At 38.6% G+C, this 24,598-nt stretch overlaps 2 protein-coding genes across 2 annotated transcripts; one reads left to right on the top strand and one right to left on the bottom strand.

Moving 5' to 3' along the window:
• Nucleotides 1–54: 54 nt before the first annotated feature.
• LOC574946 (ester hydrolase C11orf54 homolog) lies at nucleotides 55–19,328 on the bottom strand. The gene is made up of 8 exons (XM_030992286.1): nucleotides 19,190–19,328; nucleotides 9,175–9,273; nucleotides 8,597–8,670; nucleotides 6,767–6,868; nucleotides 4,367–4,531; nucleotides 3,288–3,440; nucleotides 1,919–2,032; nucleotides 55–464 (listed from the first exon to the last, which is right to left on the bottom strand). The coding sequence occupies exons 1-8, from the start codon at nucleotides 19,260–19,262 to the stop codon at nucleotides 291–293; spliced, it is 954 nt and encodes a 317-aa protein (XP_030848146.1). The 5' UTR covers nucleotides 19,263–19,328; the 3' UTR covers nucleotides 55–290.
• Nucleotides 19,329–20,568: 1,240 nt separating this feature from the next.
• On the top strand, nucleotides 20,569–23,621 carry LOC105444533 (F-box only protein 39-like). The gene is made up of 3 exons (XM_011678870.2): nucleotides 20,569–20,829; nucleotides 21,625–22,497; nucleotides 22,797–23,621. The coding sequence occupies exons 1-3, from the start codon at nucleotides 20,569–20,571 to the stop codon at nucleotides 23,166–23,168; spliced, it is 1,506 nt and encodes a 501-aa protein (XP_011677172.2). The 3' UTR covers nucleotides 23,169–23,621.
• Nucleotides 23,622–24,598: the final 977 nt, after the last annotated feature.

Below are 24,598 nucleotides of genomic sequence, written 5' to 3'. Positions count from 1 at the left end.
ACTCGAGGCACTTCATGATCATTTTGAAGCACAATTTGTTTAGAGCTTCAATATTACACCATATCCAGACACTGATACTGATAACACGTAGGGCCATGCATCTCAGATTTAACACTGTTAAACAATGCCTTTAAACTATTTTGCATGCAAGTGTCAGGATGGCTTTACTGTTTACATCACACATCTTATGTATCTTCAACGATTTATCAAAATCACTCAACAATTTGTGAAAAATAAATCAAACAATAAAATGTAAGTGCCCCACCGTCCAAGTGGCTGTCATGACCTGTCTAATCTCTTCCGATGTTATGCGTTATTGTTGGAGGATCTATTCTGTACATCCACTCAGCAGGTACAAAGTAACCTCGGTAGGAAACCGTCTTAGGAGTCACGTCGTGGTGGTAATGTCCCCCCTGGCCGTGGTGGCTGAAACAATGCGTGTGTTCTAGTCTCAGATCCATGCCCTGTCAAAGACAAAAAGACAAAGAATACATTTTATTTTTTGGAATCACCTGTACCAGGAAAGGGAAAAGCAATCTTAATCACTGTGACCCAAAAGTAACAGTGATTAAGATCAGTGTGGAAACAAATGCACACAAATTGACAATTTTCCAATTGAAATTTACTACTTTTAGTCAAATCTTTGGCCCAAATTCACACAGGAGGTTTAAATCTTCATTTAAAGGTAATACAAAGTTTTGGTATGGGGTCATGAATTTGGTTCAAATGAACATATTGGAAGCAAATACGATCCTACAATATTGAGTGATCGTTGTCGCGGTTGAAAACGAGTCTAAAGTTTTGAAATTGTTAATACTAAACTCTTTATGTTGTATAGCTCCCTCTCAAGGTCAAGATATTAATTAAGCTATAAAACAATGTTTCTTGACTAAAATCGACCGATAAGCTATTCCCCTTTGGAAATATATCACAACTACATATTCTGAGATGTTCATGGTCGCAGCTAGTAACACTGTAAGGCCATAGGCGCTATTTGAAATTTATCAAAATTTACCGGGAGCACCGGTAAATTTTTATATTCAATTTTTCTCGAAAGCAGAAGTGTTATAGGGGCTATTTTTTCTAGTGCTTATAATACATCCACAGGGTCAACCAAATATATCCAAATGGTAAAGAATCACTATCCACCCAATTTTCAAAAATTCCCAAAACTTTGTATTACCTTTAAATAAACCATGGTCTAAAATAAGTTCAAAATAAGCGAGACACAGTCAGAGGTCCAATATTAGACGCACGCAAGGCAAGGTTCGCTTAATTTGCGCTAATTTTAAACCATCGGTTATGTAAATGAGGGTTTGAACCATGAGTTAAATTTAACCCTCCTTTGTGTTTTGTGCTAAGGGGAATAACCTGCTTTAGGTTATATCAAACTGTATGGTTAAATATAACATGAGAAGAATTGACATGTATGATCTTTTATTCTCAGAAACTGTGGTGAGAGAGTTCTCCCTTCATCTGTGTATCGTAGCATCAGTAATAACAATAACAATAGTCGCTTCATGTATAGCACCTATGTCCATCAAGCTGTAACATTCCTGGCTGTCCAACATTATCAATCTGGTCATAGCCAAGCGGCCAAATGTATAGCTTTCTAGCATATCAGGTAGGCATCTAAACCTGGGTAGAGAGTGGCAAATGTGGATGAATGTCTTGCCAAAGGACACTGATGCTGGGATGGGATTTGAACCCTCAAACTTTGGATGGAGAGTCAAGTGAACGAATCAATATACCATGACACCTCCACACCTATATGGAATGAGCCTTGCACACATTACTTCTTGCCCCGACAGGCAAACCTTAGACAAGGTAGGAGAAGGGAGGAGAGAGGGGAAAGGAGGGAGAAAAAGAGAGACAAAAACCAAACAGACAGACAGAAATATACACGTAATGTACTTACCGGATCATGGGTGACGAACACACTGCAGCAGATGAGAGGGGCTTTGAACTCAAAGAACTTTAACCATTTATTCACGTCTTCCTCAGTGTCTAGGGGTTTCTTGGAAAAGTCAGGCTGAGCAGAGAAAATTAAGCAGGAAAAAAAGAGTTTGTTACATATACAAGTTACAGTTATATGTTATAGATAATGTACACTATCCCCAAGAATGATCCAAAATTGCTTCTGACAACATTTGCTCAAGGTATTACTTCACCAATCAATGTGTTTTTACTTAAGACCAGGAAAGTAAAGGTAATGGTATTGTATACCCAGAATAGACCCAGACAGTAACCCCCATTGGAATGTAAAAAGTCAGTTTCTACCGAAGCTCAGTTAAATAGACTTGAGCAGACTTCAGTGGTTGCACTGAATATCTGGAAAGTGGGCAATGTGTGCAGCAAAGCATTGTGTTAGTTGACCTATACTTTAACACTGAACTATAGAACTGACAAGGCGATCATACCCCCCCCCCCCCCCCCCAAAAAAAAGGGAAAAAAGCCATCTCTGGAGACAGGTATGCTGTAACGTTAGCGTTATAAATGAATTATGGTGTCTTTCAACAGAAGCACATACTAACAAAAGTCACGAAAGTAACAGTATTAGAAATCCTGTCGAACAGGTCTTATGATAAAGACAAAATTATTACTAAAAAAATAAAACAGTGAATGAAATATTTTAAATGAAATTATAAATAAACTACATTAAAAGAATAGCTGATGAATAGATCATCTTGTTGTGTATATCAGTGTTGTGAGTTATGATCAACAATTGGGAATTGCTTTTAGTCAATTTTCTCTCAAAATGTAGTTTCTTTCTGAACCAGGGTCCCGTTGCACAAAACTTGCTATTGATGGTAACTTGGCCATCAATTTTAACTACCATGGAAACCTTGATTTTGATTGGCTGTTGAGCCCTGTTACCATGGTAGTTGCCATTGATGGCAAAGTTACCATCAATGTTAAGTTTAATGCAACGGGGCCCAGAAGTAAAGGAAACCTTCAAAGCGATTAACTCTTTATATGTCAAACAAATCATCTCCCTGTGAAACATTGTGTACATCATGGGATAGATATATACCAAAGGCTTCAAGATTATTTAACCATTTCCAGCACTTTATTAATTCATACTGGTATCAAATGAGTTGTCATAAAGCTAATGAACACCCGATATTGGTAATTTTGCAAAATAATTCTTCCACCACTCGGTGCACATTGTTCTGTGAGAAATAGCACATTTGGCAAATGAGTGACAGTGCAGAGAGACAAAGAAAGCAACCAAAGTGTTGAAATTCATTGAATCAACAGCCAGCTCGTTTTTTCAATATACTCACCATTATATGTATCTTTGCTTTTCCTTCTTCAATAACAAACACACCTCCTAAGCCGATAAACTTGTCTTTTCCATAGTGCTTGTGGATAAAGTGTCGCATGAGTGATACAAAGTTGTCAGGACTCCGTCTGGTTTGGCATTTCACCTCGAGCACCTGAATAAGATTCAAAGGTATGAAAATCAGACTTCTGAATCAAATTGAAAGATAAATAGCACTAAAGAACCATAGTTTAGGATGTGAGATGCAAATTATGAAACAAGTTCCTCTAAAAACCCCTAAGCTACATTCTGTAAATGTACATAGGCTTTAACAATAAACAAATTCAAAGAATAACAGTGAATAAAGATTTACCGGTACTAAAGTTTTTTGTCGTGCAGTCATGGTAGCAGCAAGAATGAACAGAAACCAAAATGGGACAATTAACGGAAACTAAAGGAATCTAGTGCACAAAATATAGACTTATTCTGACTGGCTGCTGGACATAATGAGAAACTAGACTTCATTGCCAAATCCTTAATGAAAACAGGCTTTATCGAAGCTAGCTAAAATTATGAGTCCTCACAATCTCTTGTGGATGCAATGTGAATTAACAATTGGGGAGGCGTGACTGTGGGCCTCTATTATCATCTTTTCATCTTCCTTTCCCAATTTCTTTTCACCATTCATATTCCCTTTGCAATCTCAGTTTCTTCCTCTCTTACTCTCTTTTTTTCCCTACCTGCCATTTAAATGCACCCCCCCCCCTCCTCATCCAACCCATAAATATGTTACTGTTGAACAATACTGTATCGAGGGGTCAGTGACAAAAAGACGTAACTCTATATTGTGCCAAAATATATTGGTAATTCCATTTTGGCCATTTTGAGAAAAAGTGGTTTACAATGTATGTGTCACTGAACATATGGGCCTTAAGACGTTAAGTCTATGTTCCACTAGCCATTGACTTTAATGGGGTGGTGGGTGGAGTTAAGTCTTTGTGTCTCCTGGAAAGCCCACATTTTTCTGAACATTTTGATATCAAATACACATTTTGGCACAATATAGAGTTACGTCTTTGTCACTGACCCCTAGATATGTACCTTGCCCGGTTTTCCTTCAGAAGCCATCAAGTTTGCCAGGAGGTTGAAATCTCTGGTAGGACTGCACTTGAGACAGTAGGAGCCATCTTCTGGAAGGATGGACGAGAGACGGGTCTGATTGTCGCCCTCGCTGTCAGCCGATCTGGTCCTGATATTGGCGATCATCTGCAATCACATAAATTGAGATTTTTAAAGTGCGCTCTTGTCGAGACTTACTCTTTACAAGAAGGGTAACACCTGTATTCTCTATGCACATTGAATATTGAAAAATGGTTCCTATCCTTCATAGCCCTAAAACCTGATCTGGCAAGATTCATCACCCCCCCCCCCCCCCTTCCCTTCTAATGCTATATAGATCGTGTTAAATACCTCTCTTTAGAAATCTAGCTATCTGATTGGTCGAAATTGGAGTCCTGATTTTAGCCATTCTCGTAAAGAAACAAGCGATGCCAGTAACAGTTAATAGTTTATTAGTGAGATTCTCCAAAGATTACGGGTACCAGGAAAATAGTACAATTTTGATGAGATCCCCATTGATTTACGTGTTAAAACTTACTTTGTGCGAGCGCGGATACCATACACTACTTTTTGTCTGCGATTCCCAAATGATTGTAACATTCAGCCACCTTTCCAGCAAAGATTAACAGCAGTGTCTCGGATTTTCTGTGATGTTTTAACCAATCTTTACTCAAGAAAAGGATAAGGTAAGAATTCTTGGTAGATTTTTGTGTCAAATCGGTATATAAAGGACATATCGACTGCTTTAATATTTGAGGCCTGGCTGTTTCAATACAGGCTATAATGACTCCTCGGCGCTCCTCGGGTCATGGCAGGATGCAACGTCCCCTTGAGTCAATAGAAAACATCCATTTTTTAAAAAGTCTCTATTCTGCTTGTAGCTGCAATGATTTTCATGTCAATAATCTATGTTAACTCTAACAGGGTGATAGTGAGCACTAAAAAAAAATAATAGGTTTTTTGTTTTCCCCTCAACCATGCCCCCCTTGAGTAAATAAAAGAGAAAAGGATTCGCGGGGAAAATGGCATCTAACAACATTCCCCCCGTACAAATAAGAAAATTGGGAAAAAAATAGGGAAAATTAGAGAAAATAACGGGAAATCAGTAAAATTAGGATAAAAGAGAGAAGAAGAAAGAAATCTGGTAAAAAATCGGGAAAAATAAAAACTAGATGGAATTCGACTGCGCGCAGTCGAAAATGATGCCTCCGTCATAGAGCAATTTTACAAACCAAAACAGAAGAAATTTTTCAAATTCAAGTTCAATTGTAATCCATTAACAGGTTCTCAGAATATCGTGATTACAAACAATTTCTCATATACATATATGACCCTTTGAACTTTGACCTCATGATCCTAATATCTACTCAGCTCATTGGCTCTGCAAGATATCCAGAGTTAAATAGTAATCCATCTGTCAGTTCTAATGAGAATGCGTTCACAAGCTATTTTTGCATACATAATGAGCCCATGACCTTGGACCTTATGAACCAAGAATCTACACAGTTCATTGGCTCTGCAAGATACATAAATGATCTAAGTTTGGCAGGAATCCATCAATCTGTTCTAATGATAACGCGATCACAAGCTGTTTTTGCATACATAATGGGCGCTGTGACCTTTGACCTTTGACCTCGTTACCCAAAATCTAATAAGTTCATCGGCTCTGCAAGTAACATACATGACCTAAGTTTGGCAGGAATCCATCAATCGGTTCTTGAGATAACGCGATCACAAGCTGTTTTTGCATACATAATGAGCCCTGTGACCTTTGACCTTTGACCTCGTGACCCAAAATCTAATCAGTTCATTGGCTCTGCAAGATACATACATGACCAAAGTTTGGCAGGAATCCATCTATCGGTTCTTCAGATAACGCGATCACGAGCCGTTTTGCATACATAATGAGCCCTGTGACCTTTGACCTTTGACCTCGTGACCCCAAAATCTAATCAGTTCATCGACTCTACAAGATACATACATGACCAAAGTTTGGCAGGAATCCATCCATCGGTTCTTCAGATAACGCGATCACGAGCTGTTTTTGCATACATAATGAGCCCTGTGACCTTTGACCTTTGACCTCGTGACCCCAAAATCTAATCAGTTCATCGACTTTGCTAGATACATATATGACCAAAGTTTGGTAGGAATCCATTGATCCGTTCTTCAGATAACGTGATCACGAGAACGGGACGTACGTACAGACGTACGGACGGACGGACGGACGGACGGACGGACGGACAACCTGAAAACATAATGCCTCCGGCTACTTCGTAACGGAGGCATAAAAATTGGGAAACCGATTTAAATCGGGTTTTTATCAGGCCTAATCACACTTATCACACAAAAATAGAACCATCCACAGTGCCCTGGTTTTACCTCATTATTGGTACCAACAGCAGCATGGGGACCAGCTCCAGCACCAAGTATGAAGGCACCAGGAAGATCAACCTGCTCTGCAACTGTATCCAAGTTGTATTTCTGTTTGGTAAAGGAGGGAGATGAGGAAAATTTTATATTTATAAACGCAAGTCCAAGCTATTCTATCAATTTGTTTCTCATACATTACCAAGTAGTATAGAAAATGAACATGAAATAAGATCATGTTGAGTTCTGGTGGTACAAAGGTTAGAAAATAATTTGTGGGTTTTCTTGTTCTTTTTCTGGCTGTTGTATGTCAGTTTGTCACAGAAGAAATGTTCCCTGAAAAGCATTGCTCTTTAAATGCCCTCATATTAAAAAAATACAACAAGAAAAACTGATAAGTTTGGTCCACACTTTCATGCCACATGTATGTGTAATATCTGTGTGCAGTTCATGTGCTTCACATCAAGAATGAGTTTTCTTAATTGCATTTTTTATCAATTTGATGATTCCAAAATCTCACAGTATACACCGATTCCTTTTTACTACATAATCGAACCTTATAAACTGCTTTCAGTGACCTTTTTTTTCTCATTGCATCACCAGAAATCAACCTTATCAATAAAATTTAAAATTTTCCTTCTTAGATTTGGTTTGAACAAAGCTTTTGTGGGGGCCATTATCTTTCTATAAAAAATTATAAAATAATTCAACATCAGTTAAACTAAAATCTTTGATGTAGTCAGCAACACATGGGACAAAACACTTTGGACTTGCCCATAAAGACTCATATATCTTACATTGGCTGTGCACAGTCAAGGGAAGACTTCTAATATTCAAAACCATTTAATATCATTTTAATGAAATTTCCTGATGGTACAGCAGTTAATCTTTGAGATTTACAACAGAAGAGCAGTAAAATTGTATAATCAACTCTCTTTGATGAGCAACAAGTCATGTTAAATCTCTGCTTATCATTTACATTGCATTGCAAAGACATTTGTAATTATATTTTAGATTTTTCATATCGATTTGCTGACTTTCAGTTTCAGGTACTTACAATTCAGTCACAAATATTCAAGTGAGATCTTGCAGTCTTGTAAAGATTGTCTGATATTCAGTGATGCATGCAGAGATTCAAATGAAAATGGTACCTAAATGTACTGAGAGGATAACTCTATCAAAATATATCATGAATCCCATGATTAAATAATCATACTTCAAACAATACAACTTTTATAAAGTGGGACATTTTTTCTGACTCACTCTTTAGTTCAGTGCACCGCACAGCACCTTCCGGGAGCCATCGGTACACCGGAGCCCGTAAGGTTATCGGCCGGCACTCGGGCGGCACTCGGCCATTACCCTGCCGGTACCCTTACGGGCGCCTTGCATTTCATTCCACCAATTTTCTCCGGGCACCTCCCGGGAGCCGCACAATATGTGACCACACATGCCGTAGAAATGAAAATCGTACGGTCTCTAAATCCATGGCAAGCCACCAGGTAGGGAAAATCATATGGGGCCCGGTTTATATGTGACCTAGGCATAATCGGTGACCATTGGTCCACCAAGATCCTCTGTTTCTTATGTTATTTGAGAGCTGAGTTGATAAGATAACCACCTGTCGAGTGATTTTGCAGTGTGGTCTTATCCCTCCTTTACACTAGTACTGATGAGCTTTAAAAGACTACATTTTGTGTATCCCTTGAATTGGGTTTCTCATTGAAACCTGTATTAAATGAACCTGTAAATGAAGACCACCTGCATATAAAGTCTACTTTCCATATTCCATTTGAGTGGACTTTATACACAGGTTTCACTACATACTAGTTCAAAATCTACCTTTTCTTTCTGAGCCAATGGGACCAAGTAGGGTACACCACCCACATCAGTGAGGCGTGGACTCCCACAAAGTCCTGAGGATATAAGAAGAAAAAGAGAATCACTTCCGTTTCAATGCTTGATCAAATATACAAATTTATCCTAATCACAAGGAAACTAAAATGTACAGTGCTTAACAAAATGTGCTTATAATTTGTAACAATTATCAAGTTGTGAAAAGTTCAATTTCCAAGCTGAATTGCACATGTATACCGGTATACAAGATAAGAAATCAAAATGAAAATGAAAATTACATGGCAATATATACAATTGATAAAACTGTGGCCTAACTACAATCATCAATATTAAGTTATACAGATAAAATACATTGTTAAAAATTTTGGAAAGTTATATGCGAATATTATCAATAAAATTTAATACATATAAAAATTTAAATTTATTAATGCAGTGGTCAAATGAATAGATTATTCATTTTGTAAACAAAAATAAGTGAAAAAGGGGAAAATATGTGGTATGGAAAACATTGCATTGAATCCCCCAATAGTTCTTTGAATAAAGTTTGAAAATAGTTTGCTAACCTGGAGCTGCAAGGTGGAAAGGTTGCTGGGTCAAATCTGGGCAGTCTACGACATTGACCTCAGCCGTCTCAAAACAGATCTTCAACCCCGTCTGCAGAACTGAAAGGAATGGAAAGGAACGGAATAAAATACAGTCAAGCCTGCTGAAAGGGACTTGGTAACATTGTCCAGATGAGAGAAAGTGGTGCTAAGGTAGTGACTTCAATGCTAGATGAAAAATTAAAGATAACCTGAAAGTTTTTGTGAAAACGGACCATTATCGATGAAATATTTTTGTTAAAGATTTGGAAAAACTGGTCTGATCGATTCCTTAATTCTCCCAATTATATTTTTACAATTTAATTACATCTTTAATAGGTGAATGTAAATCGTCACAAAGCAATGAATTGGCTATATATACCATTCCAGACATTTAAGTGTTGACAGATTTTTGAAAGCCTGTCTTATGTCTTTTTTTCATGAAAATCGGTTGGGAAATTCAAAAATGGTTGGGAGAATTTACTGTTAACCATAGATATCTTTGTAGTTTGAAGATTTTTGCATATTAGAGGGTTAAAACAGTAAAAGGAATAAGGAATAGAATAAGTAACATTTCGTACAAAAGTATGCAATTTTTTCATCAACTTTCAACAATGTTACCGAGTTCCTTTAAGCAACTACATGTATATAAAAGTAAAAAAGACTGCAAAGTTTTTTCCCCTGTAACAGTAATTTTCCTTCTCAATGCTATTTATATCAAAGCTGAAGGAAACCTTCCCAGGACCAAAATCCAATTGAAACCAGTTGAAATCTCCAACTGGTTTCAATTGGTTTCAACTGGTTTCAATTGGTTTCAATTGGTTTCAATTGGAATAGAAAATTTCCAGTTGAAACCAATTGCCGAACTGGAAAATATTGTTATGGGTACTCATTTCCAGTTCAAACCAATAAGAAGTGCAACTGGAACCAGTAAGGTAATTTTCCAGTTACTCAATTGGTTCCAGTTAGAAGTCATTTCCAGTTACCCAACTGGTTCCACTTAGCATTCATTTGCAGTTAGAAGTCATTTCCAGTTACCCAACTGGTCCCAGTTAGAATTCATTTCCAATTACCCAATTGGTTCCAGTTAGAAGTCATTTCCAGTTACCCAACTGGTTCCAGCTAGCATTCATTTCCAGTTAGAAGTCATTTCCAGTTACCCAACTGGTTCCAGTTAGAAGTCATTTCCGGTTACCCAACTGGTTCCAGTTAGCATTCATTTCCAGTTAGAAGTCATTTCCAATTACCCAACTGCATGGTTCCAGTTAGAATTCATTTCCAGTTACCCAACTGGTTCCAGTTAGCATTCATTTCCAGTTAGAAGTAATTTCCAGTTACCCAACTGGTTCCAGTTAGAAGTCATTTCCAGTTACCCAACTGGTTCCAGTTAGAATTTATTTCCAGTTACCCAACTGGTTCCAGTTAGAATTCATTTCCAGTTACCCAACTGGTTCCAGTTAGCATTCATTTCCAGTTAGAAGTCATTTCCAGTTTACCCAACTGGTTCCAGTTAGAATTCATTTCCAGTTACCCAATTGGTTCCAGTTAGCATTCATTCCAGTTAGAAGTAATTTCCAGTTACCCAACTGGTTCCAGATAGAATTCATTTCCAGTTAGGGGAGCCTTCCAAAGTTGCGACTGTGCCGCGACGCGTCGGGGCGCAGAGCAGGATATGAGAACAAAGGAGGCGCCTTATTGCGCCCATTTGCGCCTTTTTGCGTCGGATACGAGAGGACTTCAGTTGGTTTCCAGCTTATTAAAATCTGGCTATTGTTTGGCGTCTCATTGTTACGAAATTACCCCGCCGGGGCGCGCCCCGGTGAAGCACTTGACATTTGTGAAAGGGAGCTTAAACTTTGAATAGCTTTCGCGCCCTTTCGCGCCCGGTCCGGCGCATTAGTTATTCATGTAGTGCCCGCTTGTGTGTCGCTCTCGTCTTGCGAGATTTGACTCTGAAAAGCATTACTTTGGCTACTGATTTGTTTTAATATTATTTTACGTACATGACATTGGTTACAATGTTTATTCTGATTGTTTATTTTACTCTCAACATCGGAGTTCTGTAGGCGTTAACGTTGGCATGATTGTTCATTATTTCATCTCCTCCTGTTCTGTTCATGATTGTGTTCAATATATCAATTTTAATACAAATTGATTTGTTCACGAACAAAACAACTTTATTTTATACTTACCCCACTCTCTCTGACATCGTTTTCCTCGTGCATGTTTTGACACTTTATTTGTTTCATATTACATTAAAATTGTATATATTTCCTCTAGCGATGTTATCGCATGTTTCGGTTTTCTTGTTTTGTTTTCTTTAATTTTCGTTGCATCTTGTAAACAGTTCTGTCGTATGATCATTATAAATCATATAATTATATTATCAGTCTGTTTTTTCAATACATAGATCCTTTAAATCTTCTTAAAATTAGAGAACGTATTTTTAAATCCGTGATGTTGAAAATGATACTTAATCAAGAATGTCGTAAATTCTCCTTGAATTGGATTTAAAAAGCGTTTTATCTGTATTACGATTTTTGTATGCAAATGATATCCGTATTGTCGGGAACATCATCAATATGTTTCGTTAGAAGGAAGACGCTCATTTTCAGAATGTTCTTTCTTTGCAAAACACTAATGTTACGAACAAAATAAAATACACTGTACCCGTATCATCGGGGATATCGCAATACTCCCAGGGAGATTATCAATTGCAAATCAACATAGTAAATTATGCCTAAATCGTAAGAATAGAGCATGCATTAAAAAAAAGAGAGTTACCAGGAAATGATGTTTGAAATTTCACCTCGAACGTATCTCAAGCCGAAGAAATTAGTTTATCATTCTGTTCCAAAGAATTTTATCGAATATTTCTTTGCGAAGAAGGGGGAGGGGGGGGGGGGGGTTACATCCGCGGCCAGTTTTAGATCCAGGTCATTGTTGAGAAGAACTAAAATACGAATATATTGTGCTGAATTGGGGCCACGTGGTATCGAAAGAGCGTAGTGCGTTCTAGAACAAATACAAACCATGGCAATTCGTTGAATTGCTTCTCGTAACAGAACTGTCTCACTGTCTAAATAAGGATCCATCCGGGGGATCTATCATGCACGTGTTGGTTTCAAGTAGTAAACGGAATTAATAATGATTGCGTTGTTTTGGGGCCATTTTTTATTCTTTTAAATTTTGTTTAATTTTTTTTTTTTTTTTTTTTTTTTTGGGGGGGGGGGGGGTGGTGGCTAGCCCTTATTCTTCTTCTACTGGGTCATCAAGAAACACAAATAGTGTTGAAATTTTCCGCAATCCCTTTAGCGCCGAGGGTAGAAAAGCGTATAGAAAAGTCAGCTGCATGGACAATAGCAATTTAATGATGGTCAAACAATCAGGGAGAAATACTGGGCAAACAGATATTAGCCCACGTCTCCAATATAACCAGGGAATCCTGATATAACTAAGCACATGCTCACAATATGAATATCTTATCTGGCTATTGTTTGGAGACTCATTGTTACTGTCTGGTAAAGGGGTACTTTTCACGCACCAAAGTCCGGCTCGTCTAGTACACACAAATCCGGCCCGTATTGACTTTACACACCGGACTTAGGGGACTGTTTTCAAAAAGGAGGGAAAATGCATATGCGTACCCTACATAACACTCATGGGAGGGGGGGGGTGGGGGCGGTGCGCTTAACGGCGAAGCGCTTTTTGTGAATAGTGAATTTTTGAATGGGAGCTTAAAGAAAAGCTTTCGCGCCCGTTCCTACGCATTATTTATTCATGTAATCCCCGCGTGTGCGTCCGCTCTCGTCTTGAAAGATTTGACTCTAAAATTTGCACTTTGGCTACTGATATGTTTTATTATTATTTTACGTACAAGACTTTGATTTAGATTGTTGTTCTGATTGTTTATTTCCCTCCCAAACATCGAAGTTGTGTAGGCGTTGACGTTGGAATGATTGTTCATTTTTGTTCATTAATGTGCTCAATACTTGTATTATATTAATTTGTTCACGAACAAAACAAAAACGATATGTATAATTGTATTCCTTCTGTATGTTTTGACACATTATTTGTTTCATAATACATTTATTTTGTTCTGTCATCCGATCAAAATAGGTCATATATCTATATCATCAATCTGTTCTTCTCATGCAAGACCGATTTAAAGAATAGAAACGTAGGTTCTCTAAATCTTCGCAAAATTAGCTATTGTATTTCAAAACCAGTGATTTAAAAATGATACTTATAATCAAAGAGATTGAAAGATTCTGCTTGAAATAAGATTATAGGGCGTTTATAAATATGTCATACGAAACAAACAAACATCTGCAAATTAAAGATATTACACAAATGATAGTCGTATTGTCGGGAGCCTGCATCATCAAAACGTTTCGGTAGATGGAACAATTCGATATCGCCTATCTGTTTCAAACATGAAATTCGATCGAATATTTCTTCGCGAAGAAACTGTATTGGTGGTGGCATTTGTAGTAACAATTTCTTGTCGTCAATAATTGTTCGTGACGTTTTGACGTTTCATATTTGTTAGCTAGCGCTAGTAAATTCTTTTGTTTTAACGCGCACTGTATATAGTTATAAGGCCTGAACACGTTATGTTCACATTGGGTGTTATATAGCATACGGATATTCTAGTACATGTAACTTTTACAAGCACGTTGTTATTGCAACGCAATGACAAAAGACAGCTCTTTGAGCAGCTAATAGTTGTTGCGCCCATTGTTCCGCTCATAGGCGTCTATTCCCAATTACCGGGCATTATTTGTTATTGTATCATTAGTTAAGTTTATTAATCTATTCATGTTTTCTATTTATTTATTTATTTAGTTCTGGGGAGGGGGATGTCGTATTACGAATTCATGACCCTTATACATAATGACCATGTTCTCAAATTACGAATAGCGGTCTTCATGAATAGTTGTCCAGTGAATAGCGGTCCTTATAACTAGCGAGCGGAGCCCTCCTGATGGGCCTCTGCCATTTTGGTCCGGCCGTTCACTTCGCCCCCCCCTCCCTCACACACACACACACACACATAATACGCAGCCTTATTGTAGCTAAACAAGAATCTATAGCAAGTTGGACAATTATAGCGATCAAACAATAGCCTTGCTCGGCCGCGTGAAATCCTGCCACGGCATTCTATGTTTTTACCTTTAGAGCGAACTTTTCTTTTGTATTCGCTCCATAGAACTCTACTTTATCTTACAGCGAGGTGAAATGAAAAGAGCGTCATCATGAGTAGATCTTTTGTTTGATGTTATCCTTCTTCTCCCTAGTTAAGTCAAACCTTCAATTTAGGCCTATCCACTTCTATATGAAGCATGTGTATGCTCTGAATTATGCTATGGTCACATTACCCAAAAGTAGGCTGCTCGGCGGCCGAGCGGCGAGTTTTTAACCAATTCTGCCCGGCGGCTGCCCGGCCATCGAGCGGCGGCCGCCCAGGCACCGCTCGATTTTAGGGCATCGCTCGGTCGCCGCTGAAGTTTTAGCGCGGAGTTAAAATTTGGGCGGCGCCTGCTCACTTTTCACTCGCCGCCCAAAATACGCTCGGTGCCTGGTAGGTCGCCGCCCGGGCACCGACCTAATCGCTGGGCGAAGCCTAATTCCAGCAGCGACCGAGCAGGCTACTGATCGGCCGGTCGCTGCTCAGATTTGTGACCATAGCTTTAGGCAAACAGGGGACCGGCGCGGTTTAAGTCCTCTCCGAACGAAATGTAATGTTGAGTTATGCCTTACCATTGCATATCGACTTGGTTTCTAATCAGGGAGCCCCCGGTTACGAGCTGCTCTGCTCTACCACTGGGCTATAGCGCCTCCCTCCTTTTAAAAAGATCTTTTTAAATTTGCCTTCTTTTTTTTTTAGAATAAGAATCAAAACATGTTTGGTATGTTTTTGTATCTGTGCATTATGATTTCAAAATTTCACTTTCGCCACTTAATTATACAAATCTACGAATAAATGATTCGAATGTTAGAGCAGAAATCAATGTTTGTATGTGTGTCCCTGCCCGTTTTGCGATCATTTAGTACATAATAGCGCAAAGTAGAAGTCGAATGATAAATTATCACCATGAACTGATTAATGTTTTGTATTGCATTTCCAAGTGCTGCTTAACTTTATCACCATCAGCCTACGCTTTTTGTTTACATCTTCATGATACACATGTTTTATAATCTCGATATAGTTCCCGGACTCTTTTTTTCTATTTATTCCACTTTTAAAAAGAGCTATGGAATTATTATGATTAAAAACGCCTTTTGGACGGGCAATTTTCGAAGGCAAATCTCGGGCGTGAAATCCTGCCACGGCATTTTATGATTTTTCCCTGAGGGCACTTAACAAAATATACATTTTAAACGTCCCCGCCCGCTTCCTTTTTGGGGGCCGCCTCCTATTTCTTATTTTTGTGGAAATTTGTTTTAATTTTTTTTTTATTTAATTTTTTTTTAATAATTAAAAAAAAAAACATGAAAAACACTGCTAAAATTGATCTATTACTGATTTTTTTTTTAAATTAAAAAATCGTCCTTGTTTTCACGAAGTGACGGTAGTGAGGAAAATCGTAACGCAAAGTGAATGCAATTTTTTCACTACCGTCACTTCGTGAAAACAGCGACGAAATGTCGGCGGCCATATTGAAAAATAGCCCGACTGTCAGGGAAAATGTACCGAGCGGCCATTTTGAGCGGCCATTTTGAAAGAAAAAAAAAGAAAAAAGAGGGCCTCCCCCTACCTATTTTTCGAAAAAACAGGACGCTAATAAAATATTTTTTTATTTTTTATTTGGCCTTAGAGCGAACTTTTCTTTTGTATTCGCTCCGTAGAACTCTACTTTTATCAAACAGCGAGGTGAAATGAAAAGAGCGTCATCTTGAGTAGATCGTTTGTTTGATGTTATCCTTCTTATCCCTAATGAGCAAACCTTCAATGTATTAGAACCAAGTCATGGGAGGAGAAAAAAAGCAAGATTTGACTGACAAAATATAAATTCTTCCAAGCTCAGGCTGTGGCGATTTGCAACGCGTAGCGTGAATATGAATGACGGGAGAGAAAGATAATTCCTTTGTCCATTATTAACGACGCTAGAATCATATCGCGATGTGGGAATTATACAAATATGTTGATAATCATTCAAATTACAAACATACACAAGCGACCCAAACAGTAATCAATTTGCCGACTATAACGGCATACATGTAGTCATTCACACCATTCGTCTTTAATTTTGTTTTTGTTGGGGACAATTAAGCTCGCAATTAAACAACCATTAATCGTACATAGTCATCTTTATTTCACATTTCATACAGTCGTCACAAAAATTAAAAGGAGGCGTATAAAACCCAACAAAAATAAATCGCAATTTATTCTGATCAAGGTGAACGAGTGTGTTGATTGCCCCCCAAAACAAAGACGATCCCACCAGACAAGTTCATGCTGTGCTGTAGCAATGTACATCGCAAAGCTTCGCCACAATGATTGGAAAGATAATACCCCGCCCGTTACGACGCAAAACGGCGCGAGAAGAATAGATCGCGACGCGAGAAGAATACATCATTTTGTTTTACAAACAATGGAATGTTTATCAGAACGAAAACCGGAGGAGGGGAAGACAGGCTTTGACCGACAAATACTTCCTGTATATCAAGTTTAAACTGTACCGCGCATCACGAGCGAGAACAATGACGGGAGAGATAATCTTCCATCGCCTGGTGGGGCGCAAAAGGGCGCAAGAAGAATAGAGCGGGTTTATACCAACAATAGACAGTTTCTTTTCATATGCAAGAAACAGGTGAGGGTGACTATTGCGCCCCTTCGCGCCCCTTTGCGCCTCAATACGTCTCTTGGGACGCGACTGTTCTATTCATCGCGCCCCGACGCGTCCGGGCACAGTCGCAACTTTGGAAGGCTCCCCTTACCCAATTGGTTCCAATTGGAAATATTTCCAGTTACCCAACTGGATCCAATTGAAACCAGTTAATTTGCATATTATATGCTTGTGTGCAGATCAATGTTTTATGTAATTTATTTTGATTTACAATGTACTTATTAATTAATTTTCATTTGCAAGTAATGCATTTGTTTTAGATAAATATAAAGATTAATTAGCAATGATAAGCATGTTCATTAGTAACATATTTTTGTAATTACACAGATTAAAAGTTGATTAGTAAAACACTAACCATGTACAAAATACATCAAATACAAACATATATAATGGCAATGCCTTCCTTGTAGGCGTTGTGGCGTGCGCCTGTAATCCAGCTAAAAAGCGGAAGTTACAAACTGATTCAGCCGAGGACGCAGGTTCGAAACTGAGTCACGTCTTTCGGATGGTGACGTTTAAAGGTCGGTCCCAGACGTAAATAATCATATCTGATTGATACACGTCTGTAAAAACCCAATACACACACACACACTTGTTAAGTATATTATATAGTCTGCATATTATAATGCCCTTTACATTGTACTTAATGTAGACACATAAAACAATGTTTCTGTGTTGACATAAGCGATAATTAGTGCAAGAGCTAATTAACTTATAACTAATTAAGTTTATGCCAACTGTAAGTTTCAATTGGATCCAATTGAAACCAATTGAAACCAGTTGAAACCAGTTGAAGCCAACTGGTTTCAATAGGGAAATTGGAACAACTGGTTCCAGTTGAAACCAATTAGGCAACTGGAACCAGTTGGCAATTGGTTTCAACTGGTTTCAATTGGAACCAGTTGGCAATTGGTTTCAACTGGTTTCAATTGGAACCAGTTGGCAACTGGTTTCAATTGGAACCAGTTGTTCCAATTTCCCTATTGAAACCAGTTGGCAACTGGTTTCAATTGGTTTTGCTCCAATTGGTTTCAACTGGATTTTGGTCCTGGGTTGTAGAAGGATCACTTCTTCCTCTTCATGGCGAGCGACCGTAATCAGCTAGCTGATTATTTTTATCATTTCTTCTCCTCCTCCTCCTCCTCTCCTTCTCCTCCTCCTCCTCCTCCTCCTCCTCCTCCTCCTCCTCCTCCTCCTCCTCCTCCTCCTTCATACAACGAAGATTATGCACTGCAGTGTGGTGTGTGGCATGTCCAAAATGTGTGTAGGCATCCATCCAGGTGTAATAACTTTGTACATTGCAGTAATTTGATTTCTTGTTGAATCGATTGTTTTATTCTGTTGAGGCCTGAAGGTAAATAAAACCCAAGGAGCAGTGTTGGAATACCCCAGTATGAAAAGTTGACCAGGCCCAGGGTAGGGTCGTTTCATCAAAGTACAAGATCAACAACATCTCAACGCTGGCAATTTATCAAAGTGATTAGTTTAATAACTAAGGTGCATATACACAGAGTAAGCTACATTCAGTGAACTCCATGGCACGCAGTATCTTCGAGAAAATAGACAGATTAGCTGAAAGCAACTTTCTATATTTTGATGTTTTACAAGACTTGTTGGTATTATTTTTTATAGTACTAGGTCTAGGGTCTATATAAAGTATTCATATTCATAATTATATTCTCTTTCAAACTTTTTGCCGGATTCCAGCAAAATCAGCCAGTTAACTCTCCCAAATGTCAGTCTTATTAAATAATTATGATCACCAAACCCTTAATCTGCACTGAAGAAGTACTAGAAGGGCGCCGGCGCTGACATGAGGTCGAACTTCGAAGACTCGAACTCGAAGAGGGAAATGATGCTTGCTCTAGTCTTGCCCCCCCCCCCTGGTCCCGCTTGCCTCCCTGACTAGTTTATTAAGAGTACCAAAAGTGACAAGAAGACAGACCTGGAAGCTCGACTGCTGCCTCCAGTAGGCCTGTTTGCGGTACTAAAGCCTAAACAAGGTAAAGGTTTACCTAAGGAGTAAGGTTGATCTAACACAATTTAACGCGTATGGGACTACATGCAACCTTACTTCAAAAGAAATTCACGTCAGGATTCGAAAATCCACGCACTTAAAGCAAATCTAGTGATTAAAAACTCACCACTTGATAGCTCATCTAAGTCTGGAACAACCATTGCTCTGCGAGTCACTGGCATACCGGTATTTGCTGCCATTTTACTTGTTTAATCTCGTCGATTTTCTTCAAAGTGGGAGGAGACTGCTAGTCTTTTTCAAGATCCTTTTGATGGTAGTGCCAGTAGTGATATAAGCACGAGAGTTGTTTTTAGTAAACAACCGACAATAACAACAACAACTATACATAAATAAAAACCTTTACATATATATAGACCCTATATATATATATATATATATATGTGTGTGCATTTTATTTCATAGTGTATAGTTATTTGGAAGACAACAATATATCTTCAATAGGGGGCCATTGGGTCGATGCCGACTGCATTTTGCTGTATCATCATTTATTTATTGCACAACCTTCGTTGCATCATTGATACCGATAGAGCTATATATATTCAGTTGCGGATCCAGGGGGGCACAGGGGCACGTGCCCCCCCCCCCCCTCCCCCTGCCAAAAAAAGTGTTGAGATCAGCCCCAAATTCGCCAAAAATGTACTGGCAATCGGGGACGAAATAAAGTCAACAGATAATTGAATAAGTCATAGCTCAAAAAAGGGCAAATTGGTGAGACATGTAAGGAAATGTTCTCAAGATAAATCCCCTACTTAATTCACTTTTACAATTCATAGACACACTATATCGAGTGATTTACTATGACAGCCACTAGAGATTGAAATTTTGTAACTTTGCCCTTTTCAGTTGTTTTAGGCTTGTTAATCAAGTCTTGATTTACATTGTAACAGTAAAAGCAAGGAAGCCTAGTATTCCAAAGTAACAATAAAATCACGAGAATAGCAGCGTTTTGATTTATACGAGAAAGACAAATAAATACCTACGTATACTATAATGAAAATTAACAAAATTTTACCCGACGTATTTTGTATTTCCACGTTCGCGACCTCTTTTTCTGTGGTTGCGCTGGACACAATCTTTACGCATGCGCACTTCATGTTTGTGACGCTTTCAAGGGCCAGCGCGGATTATCCAATGGGAAGCGAGGGTTGCAACGTATTCCTATGCCAACGCGTAACTTTGAGCCAATGACGTGTGTACGTGTAGAAACATCGTCGGTCTCCAAGCTATCGTGCTAACAACGGAGCAGTACACACAAAGAACGTCAATGCATGTAACCTGCAGCGCAGGCATACGAGAAAATTAGATTAGGGAAAAGTAACACTAATTCAAGGAATTTCAAAGCGGAAAAAGAAACACATATCTAGGTTTAATGGACAATAAGGAACTTTTCATGTTCTTTAGTACAACATTAATTTTGTAAACATGGAAGTTTTGGATCAAGACAGGGACCGCGAATCTGACATAATTTTTTTAGGAGAAGATGAAATGCCGGTAAATGAAGTCAGCATAAATGATGTGACATTTCAATTTGATTGTGGAGAAAATAGCTTACCCGGGACATCGCATCAAGGCAACGAATTTATTGATCTAGAACCGTTTGGAGAACTGCTTTGTGATGGGGAGGAAATCGTAGGTGTTGGAGAAGAGGAGGAGGAGGAGAAAATTCATTGGGATTATATACCCGATGTCATCTTGGCAAAGATAGCATCTAATTTGTCACAGTGGGATAAATCTGAAATGTCACTGGTGAGTAATTCACAAATAATTCGATTTTTTTTTTTTTTCTTCTTCTTCTTCATCATCTTCTATTTTGAATGAAAATTTTTAAAAATGAAAAAGAAGAGAAAGGGAGAGGGGGAGAAAAGTGAAAAGGGATGTGAGTTGCAGGAGAAGAATGTGGGGGAAATAAATGAGTAGGCCTACTTATAATTATCATGATGTGATTGAGGGTATAGACAAATGTGGGGGAATTAAAACTTACACAGATTTGTAACATGTCCATTTAACCAATAATATCACTTTTTACTCTGATTGTCAGAAAGGGAAGAGAAAAACAGTTTTCGACAAATTTTTGACAATTTTACAGACACTTTTTTGTCTCCCGAGAATCACACACGGCCTTCCTGAATTCCCTCACTGGTGTTGATCTTATATAGTGGGGAGGTGGCTAAAATAATTACATGACACTCCCCCCCCCCCTCCCCCAACCCCTCCCTCTCCTTTATTGTTCTAATTTCCCAATGGGGGCTCAGCTATCGCTTCGACCCATCATAGATCTAATCATGTATAGTGGGAGATATTTTAAGACCAACTCAGACATGGTCAAAGGAAACTGAGTTTTCACGTATGCCGATATACTGATGTGACAGATACAGTAGGCTTGCGGGTGCACCATGTGAGAGGGAGAGAAAAATGTTTGAGGAGTCCTGAAAAGGACTCTGACTCGGTAATCTTTCTTGGGGGTGTGTAGTCCGGAATAGGACTTTTGTTATCTTTCTTAGCTTTGACGTGACAGAGTTCTATCAATTCCTTGTTCTGTAGGTTTGCACGAACTGGAAGCGGGTGATTCTAAGAGCTCCTAGGTTATGGCGCCATCGCATCATCAGACTCCGGGGAAACTTCAAAGACCGTCGCCATGTCAACTACGCCAACATCCTCGGTCGCTACCTCAACCGTCTTCATCTATCCAGTGGACTACGGAGCTTACGCCACGTTCGAAAGTTCCAGCGCGCCTTCACATCCATCTTCGCCGAACTCTACCGGCAGAAGGTTCAGCTGAAGGAACTGTCTCTGACGGAGTTGAAATTCCATATTCATTTTCGCGGCATACCGGGTGGGCGTGCGCGTCAAGGCATAATTCGTTCTGCACGTCGCTTCCTCGGCAGGCAGGGGAAACTCCACTACTTGGATCTGAACTACGGCGGTATGACGTGTGAGGAGGGGATAGTGTTACTTCAAGCTGCTAGCGAGAAATCAGCAAAAGCCTTAAAAGCCCTGGATATCGAAGAACTATTTCGACCCGGAGCGCCCATCCACCAGAGTTCGGAATTTGCAGCAACTTTACCACGGTTTGTTAATCTTGTACAACTGACTATGAATTACTCTGCTCTGTCCGACGGACTGTTGATGAACCTCGCCGAGCAGAGCAACGGCGCTTTGGAATTTCTCCATGTGAGATGCATCCGAGGTGAAAACCTGAACCATATCATCGGTACACCGGCATGGAGGGCGTTCTCGGGAACGATGTCCAAATGTAAAGTGGAGTTTTCTCTGCTTGGAGTCATTCGTTTGAACGACATCCAGCGTGTGCTGACGCCTCAGATGCCACTTCATACCTTGAGTGTGGTTGGACACAATGACGATTCTTTTCAACCAGATAGAACACTGAAATACGTCTCACGTTATCTCAATAATGTAAGTATGATTTAGAATACTCGTGTTATCTAAATGGTTGCATCACTAGATGGAATTTTGTTTTAAAAAAATATTAACCCTTGAATCATATGTAACTACTTTTCAACGTCTCAGATCATTTTTTTGTACTTTTTCCCAATAAAAACCTATGTTTGTTAGAAAAATGCATTAACTTATAGGAGAATTATGGCAAACGAAGTTCTTTATTAAAAACAGACTTGGTTAAAGAAGTAGAGTTATTAATACTATGTGATTGAATTCTCCTGTAAATATATAATTTCGATCCTTCATTTATGCAGACTATTGAAAAGGTAGTCATCGATGTGTCGCCGTGCTACAAACTTTACGGGCGTGGCTTCATCGACATCATCCGAGACAGCCCTAAACTCAAACACCTGGAGGTTCGAGGTCGCCTTCGTTGGCATATCATCCACGATGTCTTCGAGTTTCTAGACATCAACTTCGTTCGTCGCGGACTACGTCCGACGTTGACCACACTACGGATGCTGGTGACGAGCTCGCCGATTGAGCCCTACGAAGACGAGGCTTTCGTCGTCGAAGAATTCCGCCCGGTGTTCTCGAGATTCGATCTCATGTACGAGCTCGTCATCGAACCCATGTTTTTTCCCCTGCCACTGGAATTTCGTGAACCCCGCCGAGTACATAATTAACAATTTATCAAAGGTCATTATGGGAAATATTGATAGAATATAGTAGGCTGGGACGGAGGATACAGCGAAGGACGATTAGGAACATAATTAAAATAGTAGTTTGGAATGATGAATGGGACAACATCTAGATAGAATTCATTTAAGGCTACGTTCCGTAGATATTTCGTCCACGATTATGAAAATAGATAATTAAAAGATTGGGTAGGAACAGCTTCGCGTTGCAATGAATATACACATTTATTGCAGTGTAATCAAATTCTATTGATTGTCTGAAGGGAAATTGCAACCAATCAAATGACGTAACTTATGTTGATAAACATCTATCAAGTCCGTTAACAAAATAATGATTACAATGAAGTGATTATTAAAACATAAAAAATACTCAGTGTTGACGAAATAACTTTTCTTGAATCGTGTCTTGTTTGACTACCCCCTAATACATAAATGACCAATTGTCACTTCCACGTTTTTGTTCTCTCTCTCTCTCTCTCTCCCTCTCTCTCATTCTATCTCTCTGAATCTCTTTCTTCTGTTTTTTAACACCAATATAAGGCCTACCCCGACTGTGGCATTTGAAGAACCAAAACCCAAATTTAGTATTTCCCTGTGAAATTTTACATTTCCTTTTCGCAGCTCAACCGCATCACCACAAACTAAAGTCGAACATGATTTTAAACAATACAATACTCACAAAATAACCATTTGTAAAGTCAAACCACACATATTTTAATGATGGATGTAATACAATACAAAGCACAAAGCATGAAATTACTCACGTATTTTATGAATGATCTGATTCTCAGTATGCCTTATTTTCAATCAAGGGTAATTTCGATACACGATATCATCATGAACATTTTAAAAATATCCTTAAAGAAAAATGTTGACACTGTGTTAAAAAGAGATTTACGAAATTTCGGATACAGTTTGAACTATCATAATCATATTCCAAATTGTCAAGTAGAAGCCAAAGTAAGAAAATTCTTTCTTTTTGAAGAATTTAGACATTATCATGCATCTTATGGTGTTTTGGACTAATCAGTGTCATTCTATTTTATGTTCAAATTCGAATTGATTGGTTTCCTGATTATTCTTTTTTTTCAAATTAAAATTTTCATGAATATGATTATGAATTGATACATTTTTCTATTACATTGCATGATTGGATATATATGAACATATGTAATAAAATGACCATGTTGAATCCGTACTTAAAGGTAATACAAAGTTTTGGGAAATTTTGAAATTGGGTGGATAGTGATTCTTTACAATTTTGATATATTTGGATGCCCCTATGGATGTATTATTACCACAAAAAAATTTAGCCCCTAAACTACCTCTGCTTTCGAGAAAAATTGAAATATAAAATTTTTCCTGGTATACTCCCGGTAAATTTTGATAAATTTCAAATAGCGCCTACTGCCGTACAA

This window comes from Strongylocentrotus purpuratus, unplaced genomic scaffold (assembly GCF_000002235.5).
Source record: "Strongylocentrotus purpuratus isolate Spur 01 unplaced genomic scaffold, Spur_5.0 spur5_scaffold_2, whole genome shotgun sequence".
Classification (NCBI taxonomy): domain Eukaryota; kingdom Metazoa; phylum Echinodermata; class Echinoidea; order Camarodonta; family Strongylocentrotidae; genus Strongylocentrotus; species Strongylocentrotus purpuratus.
The sequence above is the reverse complement of the archived record's forward strand: the minus strand, read 5'-3'. Positions and strand labels throughout refer to the sequence as shown.

Excerpts from the sequence above, each read along its gene's own strand:
- LOC574946 (XM_030992286.1), bottom strand. The coding sequence starts at position 19,262 with ATGGCAGCAAATACCGGTATGCCAGTGACTCGCAGAGCAATGGTTGTT. Across the intron at positions 8,671-9,174 it reads TTTCCACCTTGCAGCTCCAG|GACTTTGTGGGAGTCCACGC; the intron begins GTTAGCAAACTA and ends TTATATCCTCAG. Across the intron at positions 6,869-8,596 it reads CATTGGCTCAGAAAGAAAAG|AAATACAACTTGGATACAGT; the intron begins GTAGATTTTGAA and ends TTTACCAAACAG.
- LOC105444533 (XM_011678870.2), top strand. The coding sequence starts at position 20,569 with ATGCCGGTAAATGAAGTCAGCATAAATGATGTGACATTTCAATTTGAT. Across the intron at positions 20,830-21,624 it reads ATAAATCTGAAATGTCACTG|GTTTGCACGAACTGGAAGCG; the intron begins GTGAGTAATTCA and ends CTTGTTCTGTAG. Across the intron at positions 22,498-22,796 it reads TCTCACGTTATCTCAATAAT|ACTATTGAAAAGGTAGTCAT; the intron begins GTAAGTATGATT and ends TCATTTATGCAG.